Source organism: Lolium perenne, chromosome 7, assembly GCF_019359855.2.
Source record: "Lolium perenne isolate Kyuss_39 chromosome 7, Kyuss_2.0, whole genome shotgun sequence".
Lineage (NCBI taxonomy): Eukaryota > Viridiplantae > Streptophyta > Magnoliopsida > Poales > Poaceae > Lolium > Lolium perenne.
The window spans coordinates 216,449,206-216,459,197 of record NC_067250.2 but is presented as its reverse complement, the minus strand read 5'-3'; the positions used below and the strand labels follow the sequence as shown (position 1 = coordinate 216,459,197).

The 9,992-nt window shown below is 57.7% G+C and overlaps 1 protein-coding gene across 1 annotated transcript; it reads right to left on the bottom strand.

The window, feature by feature from the left end:
* Nucleotides 1–1,202: 1,202 nt before the first annotated feature.
* Nucleotides 1,203–9,721, bottom strand: LOC139833851 (uncharacterized). Its single transcript, XM_071824207.1, has 4 exons — nucleotides 9,538–9,721; nucleotides 6,844–7,031; nucleotides 1,699–3,159; nucleotides 1,203–1,328 (listed from the first exon to the last, which is right to left on the bottom strand). Exons 1-4 carry the CDS (start codon nucleotides 9,719–9,721, stop codon nucleotides 1,203–1,205), a joined length of 1,959 nt encoding a protein of 652 aa, XP_071680308.1.
* Nucleotides 9,722–9,992: the final 271 nt, after the last annotated feature.

Below are 9,992 nucleotides of genomic sequence, written 5' to 3'. Positions count from 1 at the left end.
GGCGGCGAGTCCCCGAGTGTGGCGAGTCGGCGTCGGGGGCCAGTCCCCGGGCATGGCGAGTCGGCTTCGGGGGCCAGTCTCCGAGCATGGCGAGTCGGCTTCGGGGGCCAGTCCCCGAGCATGGCGAGCGAGTTCTTATTTCTCTTCCTTGTGTTGTTGGCTGTAGGTACAAGCGACTTCACGGAGACGGCGACTCCACGGGAGTGCCTGTCGACCGCGACCGCGCGCATCATTGCCTGCGCGGGGGAGATACTGGCGGCACTCCAGTACCTGAGTCCGCGGGAGGTGATCCCCCGAGACACGCCGTCCGTCTTCAGGGCCGTGTCCAATATCCCGGCCGTCGTTGACTGGCTTCGCCGCTCCTCCTGCCGTGTTGGCATTACCATGGCTTTGAGCATGGTACTGGCGCACTACTCCGAGGGGTTCGACGTGGAGGAGGTCACTGCTGGCTTCCCCTTGGAGACTGGCGAATTCGACGTCGCCGAGGTGCTGCGCTTGATGGAGGCGGTTCGCCCCTTTGCCGACCGGGTGCTGGCGACCGCCGACTTGGAGACTCACATCCCTAGCCAGGCGGCGCCTGGGGACGTGGAAAAGGAGGCCGGCCCGGTGGACTATCCCGCGGAGCGTCTCTTCCACGTCGCGGCCACCGGCTCCCTGTCCACGTACCCAGTCGTTTTGTACACGCCGAAATTTCGTCATGGCGATGGCGATGCCGAGCCTGTGGTAGAGGAAGCTCCGGGACCGTCCCAGTAGAATCTTGGGTTCCTGTATAAGAAGTAATTCTAATTCCCGCGAGCGGGTGTCATTTGTAAATAAGATGTCAACTTTTGCTTAAGTATACTCGATGGTCGCCTTTGGATTATGCGAGTGTGACGGCGATGTTTTTGGTTTGGAGTTGGGTCCGACTCTCCATGGCTAAGAAGCCAGTCGCCCTGCGACCCCGATGAAGGCTATCGACTTGACTGTTTTCCTTGTCGAGCTGGGCGTCCCCAGTCGCAGTACGTAGTCATTATAGTGCGAATAGCAGCCTCATGGGTGGAGTAGTGGTTGGTTTATAGTTGCGTTGTTTGTATGTAGCGCGCCGCTCGTCGTGGCTCGGTGAGCCAGTCGCTAGGCGACTCCAAAGGGGGTTCTTGTGGGCATTTTTCCTTGGCGAGCTGCGGGTCCGTTTTGTGGGGTCCCTGGTCGAAGTACTTGGCCATTCAAGTCGCCAGCCTAAGGTAGAGGAGGGCATTGGTGTGCTGTATGCGTAGCACGAGACGGTCGCCGTGGCCCGAGGGGTTGGTCGAGCATGCGACCCTGCTGTGGGTTCCAGTCGCCGTTTTCACCTGACGACGTAAGGGGCGGTAGGTGATCGGGCCTGGTGTTGCGCCTAGTCGCCCCGCCGTGCCCTTGTTAGCCCGGCTACTTGGCCGATCGTGGACTTCACTCTTCCAGCACCGGGGACCGAAGGTCTCTCAGTACCAAGTCGCTTGTCATGGCGACTGGGTCGGTATGTACCGAGATGAGAGATGGAGATAGCTAGTGGGCGATGGAGAGGCAATCGGAGTTGGAGATCAATGCAATCGGCGACTTTTATTAACCTCTGAATTGGTGGGTTACACTTTGTCCTTAGGTGTAAAACCGTCGGGGGAGGTTGACGTTCCAGGGGCGCTCCACCTCTCTGGTGAGCGGTTCGCCTTTGTCGTCCTTGCGGACGTCTGTGAGGTAGTAGGAGTCATTGCCGAGTACGCGGCTGACGGCGAACGGTCCCTCCCAGGGCGGGGATAGCTTGTGCATGCCTTTCTTGTCTTGGATTAGGCAGAGCACGAGGTCTCCAACTTGGAAGGAGCGACTCCGAACGCGACGACTGTGGTAGCGGCGGAGATCTTGCTGGTAGATGGCGGTCCTGGAGAGTGCGAGGTCTCTGGCCTCGTCAAGGAGGTCGATATCATCTTGGCGAGCTCGCTCGTTGTCTTCCTCGGCGTAGTTAACGACCCGAGGCGAGTCGTAGGCGATATCCGTGGGCATAACTGCCTCGGCGCCATACACCAGAAAGAAAGGCGTGAAGCCGGTCGATCTGTTTGGTGTTGTGCGGATGCCCCACAGCACTGAGGGGAGCTCTTCTGTCCAGCAACCGGCTGCGCGTTCCAGGGGCACGACCAGGCGCGGGTTGAGTCCGTGGAGGATGCTCTGGTTCGCTCTTTCTGCCTGGCCGTTCGACTCGGGATGTGCGACTGACGCGAGGTCGGGTCGGATGCCTTTCTCCTCGCAGAAGTCGGCCATTTCCCCTTTGGCAAAATTGGTGCCATTGTCGGTTATGATGCTGTGAGGGTAGCCATATCGATAGATGAGTTCGCGTAGGAACTTTGTGGCTGTCTTCCCGTCGCACTTCTTTATGGGTTTTGCTTCCACCCATTTGGTGAACTTGTCCACCGCGACCAGGAGGTGAGTGTATCCGCCGGGGGCCGTTTTGAACTTCCCTACCATGTCCAGGCCCCAGACGGCGAAGGGCCAGGTTAGGGGGATGGTCTTCAATGCTGATCCAGGCATGTGCGACTGGCTTGCGTACTTTTGGCACCCGGCGCACGAACGGACGAGCGCGACTACATCTTCGTGGGCTGTTGGCCAATAGAAGCCGTGACGGAAAGCTTTGGCGACTATGGAACGCGCGCCTGCGTGGTGGCCGCAGTCCCCTGCGTGGATGTCGCGGAGGATGTTGCGCCCTTCTTCGGCGGCGATGCATCGTTGGAACACTCCCGAGACACTGCGCTTGTATAGTTCTTTATTGATGATGGTGAAAGACTTGCACCTGCGTACGATAGTTCGTGCTTTGGCTTCGTCCATTGGCAGTATCTGGCGCTCGAGGTAGCTCATGTATGGCTCGGTCCAGTCGACGCTGTCGGAAGCGAGTGCGACTAGGGTGGAGTCGGGAGCAGGAGGTTCAGCAATGTCCAGCTCGCGGGGTGCGCGCACCGAGGGGTGGCTGAGGATATCCAAGACGACGCCTGGAGGGGGTTGGAGTCGCTTTGACCCGATTCTGGCTAGCGCATCAGCTTCCTCATTCTTGCGCATGTCGACCAATTCGACGACGTGGCCGGCGAAGCTAGCGCCGGCTTGATCGACGGCGCGCTTGTGTGCAATCATGTTGGCGTCGGTGGCGTCGCAGGTGCCAGAAGTCTGGCTAGCGACCAGGTCGGAATCGCCGAGGCAGCGCAGCCGTGTTGCGCCCATCTCTTTTGCTACTCGCATGCCGTGTAGAAGCGCCTCGTACTCGGCCATGTTGTTGGTGCAGGGCTCGAATCTGAGTTGCAGGACGTACTTCACGGTGTCGCCCTTTGGCGATGTGAGGACGACTCCCGCGCCTGCCCCCTCGAGGTTCTTGGAACCGTCGAAGTGCAGTGTCCAGTGCTTGAGGTCCGCGGGGGAGCTTGGTTGCTGGGCCTCTTCCCAGTCGGCGAGGAAGTCGGCGAGTGCCTGAGATTTAATGGCGTGGCGCGACTCGTAGGTGATGTTGTGGACGCCGAGTTCGACTGCCCACTTGGCGATCCGGCCAGTTGCATCGCGGTTACGGATGATGTCGGCGAGCGGTGTTGAGGCGACTACCTTGATGGGGTGCTCGTGGAAGTAGGGGCTAGTCGCCTCTGGGCCCTGAGGACTGCGTACACCAGCTTTTGGTAGTGCGGGTATCGTTGCTTGGATTCGATTAGAGCTTCGCTGATGTAGTAGACCGGGCGCTGTACCAGCTGCTCCTTTCCCTCTTCCTTGCGTTCGACAACCATGACCGCGCTTACTGCGCGGTTCGACGCGGCGACGTATAACAGCATAGTCTCTTTTGGTAGCGGGGCCGCAAGTATAGGGGCATTCCGAAGGGCGTGTTGGAGCTCTTCCAGAGCCCGTTGCGCTTCGTCTGTCCACCTGAATGACTCTGACTTCTTGAGCAAGCGGTAGAGTGGCATGGCCTTGTCGCCGAGCCGGGGTATGAAGCGACTGAGGGCGGCGACCCGGCTGGCGAGTTTTTGCGCGTCGACCAGGCAGGTTGGTTGCTTGGTGCGCATGACCGCCAGTGTCTTCTCCGGGTTAGGCTCGATGCCTCGTTTGGAGACGATGTAGCGGAGCAGCTGTCCAGAAGGGACCCCAAAGGTGCACTTTAGAGGGTTGAGCTTGATCTTGTATCGCCGTAAGTTGGCGAATGTTTCGGCGAGGTCGTTGATGAGGTCGGCCTGGTGAGTCGACTTGACTACCACGTCGTCGATGTAGACGTGCACGTTGCGGCCGATTTGGCTTTCCAGGCAGCTGTTCATGCACCGTTGGTACGTCGCTCCGGCGTTCTTGAGGCCGAAGGTCATGGACGTGTAGCAGTAGGCACCTAAGGGCGTAATGAATGTTGTCTTCTCTTGGTCTTCCTTGGCCATCTTTATTTGATTGTACCCGGAGTAAGCATCAAGGAAGCATAGCGACTCGGACCCGGCGACCGCATCGATAATCTGGTCGATTCGCGGCAGGACGAATGGGTCCTTGGGGCATGCGCTGTTGAGGCTGGTGTAATCGATACACATTCGCCACGTCTTGTTCTTCTTTAGCACCAGGACTGGGTTTGCCAGCCACTTGGGGTGTTTGATTTCAATGATGAAGCCGGCGGCGAGTAGACGGTTCACTTCTTCGGCGATTGCGCGTCGCCGCTCTTCTCCTACAGGGCGCATTGCCTGCCTAACGGGGCGCGCGGAGGGATCGACGTGTAGTTTGTGCTCAGCAAGTTCTCTCGGGACACCCGGCATGTCAGATGGTTTCCATGCAAAGATATCTCGATTCTCACGGAGGAACTTGATGAGCGCGCTTTCCTATTGGGCGGACAGGCCCGTCCCAATGGTAATTTGCCTACTTGGATCATTTTCTACAAGATCTACTTGGCGAGTGTCGGTTGCAGGCTTGAAAGTTGCTGCGGACGAGTCGAGCTCGGTCGGCTTCTCCAGGATGGCGGGGTCGTTGCGATCGACTGGGTACTTGGCGAGCTCGGCGGAGTTGTCTTGTTCGTCGGCGATGACGGCGTCGGCGAGCTTGGCGCTGACGTCCTCGCATTCCAGTGCCATCTCCGGATCGCCGTGGACGGTGATGACGCCGCGAGGCCCTGGCATCTTCATCATGTTGTATGCGTAGTGGGGTGCCGCCATGAAGCGGGCGAACGCCTGCCGGCTGAGCACACAGTGGTAGGAGCTGCGGAAGTTCACCACCTCGAATGTTATCCGCTCGGTGCGGTAGTTCACGGGCGTGCCGAAGGTGACTGGCAACGTAACCTTGCCGATCGGGAAGGCCTTCCGCCCGGGAACGATGCCATGGAACGTGACCTTGGTGTCCTCGAGGCGTGAGTCAGGTAAACCGAGCCGCTGGAATGTTTCGTAATACAGAATGTTGATAGAGCTGCCTCCATCCATCAGGGTTTTCGGCAGCCAGTAGTCGGCAACCTTGGGTCTGACGACCAGAGCCACTCGGCCGGGGTACTCGATGCGGGGGGCGTGATCTTCGCGACTCCAGGTGATGCTCTGCTCGGACCAGTTGAGCCACCGGAGTACGTCAGAGAGGATGACCGCGTGTACTGCCACTGCTCTTGCGAGGACCTTCCTGTCCCGCCGGTCGCCGACCCCGGTGAAGGTGTGGAGCGAGCCGGCGCTGCGACCGAAGCCTTCTCCCTTGTGCTGGTCTGGGTCCTTGGCGCGGTCCTTGTGCTGATTACCGCCGTCGTTTTCCTTGGCGCGGCGGGCCTTTTCTATCTACTTCAGGGAGTAGCAGTTTCCCGTCGTTTGATTGGAGGGCTTGCCCTCCTTGCTGTGGTAGATGCATGGGGCGTCTAGGAGGCTGCGGGCGTCGAAGCGCTTGGGCTGAGGCCGATCCTCCCATGGTGCACGGTTGTCGCGCCGGAAGGATTTTGGCTCGTGCTGCTCGTAGTCGGCGTTGGCGACGAGCTCGTTGTGTCCTCCTTCTCCGTGACGTTTGCCGTTGTTAGACCGTCCGCTGAATCGGTAGTCGCCGCGTCGAGGCTCTGTGTGAGTGGGACGGCGATTGCGTCGCTGGCCGTACTCGTCATCCGAGTCGACTGTAGGATCTTCGTCAGCGTAGCGAGTGGCGATGTCGAAGAGCTTGGAGATCGAGATGTTATCCCTGCTGACGCGACGGAGCTTGGCGCTTAGCGGTTCGTACCGGCAGCACCGTCGGAAGCAGTAGATTGCCGTGTCTGTGCTGATGCCGTTGGAGGTCGTCCACATGTCCTGCCAGCGCTGCACCCACCGGTGAGTCGACTCGCGTGGGCCCTGGACACAGCGATCCAGGTCTTCTATGGTTGTCGCACGAGTGTACGCGCTGGTGAAGTGCTGGATGAATGCGGCGCGGGCTTCTTCCCAAGAGTCGATGCTGTTGGCGGTGAGGGTGTTGAACCAGTGGCGATTGACGCCGTCCATCATGAGAGGCAGGTAGCGTGCGGCGAGTAGCTCGGAGTGGCCCTGGATCCCCATTGCCATGGCGTACGAATCGATCCAGACTGTGGGGTCGATATGTGTGTCGTACTTCTCGATGTCACGGGGCCCCTTGAACCCAGCGGGGTATGGCTCGCCTCTGATCATTGGCCCGAAGCAGGCGGGGCCGACTCGAGTGAACGCGCTCTGGCGTGGGGCTTCATCGGCGTAGCGGTCGTTCAGCCGGTTTCACGCCCGCCATTCTTGGTCGTTGACGATGTGGGTTCGCGCGTCGACGGGCTGTCCGTTGGCGGCGGCCATCACTCGCGCGGGGCGTGGCTCGATTCGGTTGTTGGTCGAGTGGGCCGCACTCGGGGACTGGGGGGCTGGTCGGGGACACAGCGGTGGACCCAGCGACCGATGCCATGGCGATGATGTCGATGAAGTCAGCGTCGATCGCGGCGATACCGGAGTCGGCGGCTGGAACGGTGTCGATGGAGTCGGCAGCTGACGCGGTGTCGATGGGGTTGGCGATCGGCGCCACAGCCGCCGAGTCGGCGTCGTCCTCCAGGGCCGACTCGGCCTCCGCGTATACCTCGCTGGTAACTGGGCGAGTGGCGGTAAGGAGCTGTCCCGGCGCGAAGGGGTCATGCGATCGACCGGGACGGGGCTCGGTGGGGTCGCTGACGCCGGCGAGCCCAACGAAGAGGTCGATGGAGCCGATCGGCACCATCCAGGCGTGCTTGAGTGGTGTCGAGGCAGGCCGGTAAGTGCTTGGCTGGATGTGGAAGAAGCTGCCTGTGGCGATCATCCTGCCGGAAGTGACCGGCCGCCGTACTGGCGAGTAGGGCCTCGCCGTAGCTCGGAGGCTTGATGTCCCATGCCCCACGGTGGGCGCCACTGTCGCGGATATGACCACGGCAGATGCTACAGGGGGTAGCACTTCATTGATGCGAGGGCAAGGGAACATTGCCATCTACGGGTCGAGGTGCAAGAGACGCAAGGGTTTTACCCAGGTTCAGCCCCTCCGGAGAGTAAAAGGCCTACGTCCTGCTAGATCTTATTGCTCAGTGGAGAATTACAATGGGGGGGCTCAGTCGGCGTGAAGCCAAGAGCTTACAATGGGGAGATTGGATCTCTGATGATGTGTCCTCTAGGGTTTAGCCCGGGGGTTTATATATCCACCCCCGGCCTAGGGTTACAAGGGGATAACTCCGAATCATATCAGTTACTATTAATCCGGGATACCACGCCCTTCTTCAAGTAATCTCCATCTTGAACCGAGCAGATCATCTCCTTGGGACTTCGGCCCAGTCGCCTTCGGGCCCAGTCGGTTAGGCGACTGGCGGTCCTTCCTGGGCCTTCATCCTCGTGGCGAGTGGGACTGGCGACCCACCCCCTATGGGCATATCCCCATCAAAGTTGGGGCAAAGTACTTTGGTTGTGTTGTGTGCAGGTTCCACGTTGTTGCTGACGCTGGTAGTGCGTCCTGCCACTGGTCAGCCAGCAACACCTTTAGAAGTCACGCCTTTCTCCTACTGGTTGATTAAACCTTCATTTCGTACTGAGGGAAAACTTGCTGTTGTGCTCGTCACACCTTCCTCTTGGGGTTTCCCAACCGCTTCCACAACAACCGCCAACAAGATTGTCTGGCGCCATCACCGGAGCACCATCAAGATTTTCGAACGCCGTTGTCGGGACCTGAGGAAAAGTTACACCACAGAGATTTCCAACTCCCACGGCAATCTGCGCTCAACAAGATTTTCCGGGACGGTGTTACACGGGTTATCCAGATTCAGATGTCACAACGGCGGCGAGACCCTACATGCTGCTATAATTCATTATAAGGCAACATGTGCGTGATTACAATGAGTTGTTGTCCTGCCGCAAGTTCTCCCAGAATCCGACTAATATAGGCGCTCAGATCTAGGATTTACATGGAGGAGTCCATGCCGGACTCTACTAGCTCTAACCTAATCAGTACAACCTACTATACAAGAAAGGTTCTGAATGTCCTATTTCAGTTGGGATCCGGCTCATGATGACGTATCCGGATCCGGCTAGATCTCCTGCATTGGACTCTCCATCTTGGATCAATCAACAACTCGGCCGCCCGGACAGACCATAGGCCCATCCACCATCTATGGGTCACTCGGGCTTGCCAAAATCGGACCATGTTGATGGTAATACCTATGAAGTACTAGCATATTACTCGTGCTTCACTACGGAATCACATTAATAATAATATATAACTAATTTGACATACTATGACTTTTTTAAATAATACCGGTACTAGCAGCATGCCCGCGCCTTGCTGCTAAATAACTACAAATATTATGTTTGTGTGTTACCTGTGTAAAAAGAGCATAGAAGGAAATAGCGACCTGTATCTCAAAAAATATATAATTCTAACTTTTTAATTAAAATTTAGTTCAATTTAAAAACTATAGATAACGTACCATGTAAGAAGTCAAAATTCGATCATCTATCATAAAATTTTAATTCCAATTGTCTCACAGCACCATAAGAGCATCAAACCTAGAACCCCAATGGACAGCAGGACTCTGCATCCATGTTGGCATCCACAATCCTCTTACCGGCTAGAACAATAGCCACGGCGGCCTTGCGGACGCATCTTCAAAGGCACCGTCCTAAGGCAATGTGGTAAACCATGGAGATAATAGACAGAGAAGAACAATATTTGCTATCACGTAAGCCTCACAATTAATGAACTGGCTGGAGTGGTTAATATGTTTGCCCACGTTAAACTATGGTAACTACTCAAAGATCATCATCATAGTATCATGAAAGCAGACCTCAAGATCGTGTCATGTCTTTTCTTTGTGTAGCGAAAAAGATACAGCAGGCAGGCGAGCGTGGAGCATCATCAAGGGCTATATGCACGACTCACAATCCTTAACGCCTGTGCCAAAACAAAGGCCACCAGTATGGGCCCAAGGCCCATCTCACGGCCAGGTCACCATCGAGGCGCCGCCGTTCGTCTTCCCCACAACGACCAGGTCACCATCGAGGCCTTTTTTTTTTGCTAGAAGAAAGAGATGATATTACAGCAGCGATCTTACAGATAGGTCCTGAAAGAAACAAAAAATACAGATAAGGCCATACAGGACCCCGACCTCGCCGGAGACGACCCAGAGCTGAGACTGGCGGGCCGCTGCCATTGCTTCGCACACGCCTTGGATTCGAAGCAACCCCTCAGCAGCGGGGTAGTCAGAGCTCACCGGCACCGAAGAACCTACTCCACGCCCCACCAACGACGCCGCGCCGCGCGCCATCACCAACTTCTTCGACTTCACGATCCAGATCGACCACCACCTTCGATCCGGGGAGGGAACGAGACACTCACCCGATCCGCGGACCGAGGAGCACCGGGAAGGCGAGCTCCGCCCAGCAGCATTCCCGAAGACCACCGCCGCCGGAGGGGAAGAAGCTCACCTCCAAAAACCGCATCGCCGGCGTCACCACCTCCTCGACGCCACCGAGCGGAGACCCAGACGACCCTACTATATACAGGCTACGATCCGGAGATCCCCCCTCCTCCCGCTG

Coding starts and splice junctions, on each gene's coding strand:
- LOC139833851 (XM_071824207.1), bottom strand. CDS start 9,721: ATGGCGCGCGGCGCGGCGTCGTTGGTGGGGCGTGGAGTAGGTTCTTCG. Junction 7,032..9,537: donor GGTCCTGTATGGCCTTATCT/GTATTTTTTGTT, acceptor CCACTCGCCCAG/TTACCAGCGAGGTATACGCG. Junction 3,160..6,843: donor ACATCATCGCCATGGCATCG/GTCGCTGGGTCC, acceptor GTCGCTAGCCAG/ACTTCTGGCACCTGCGACGC.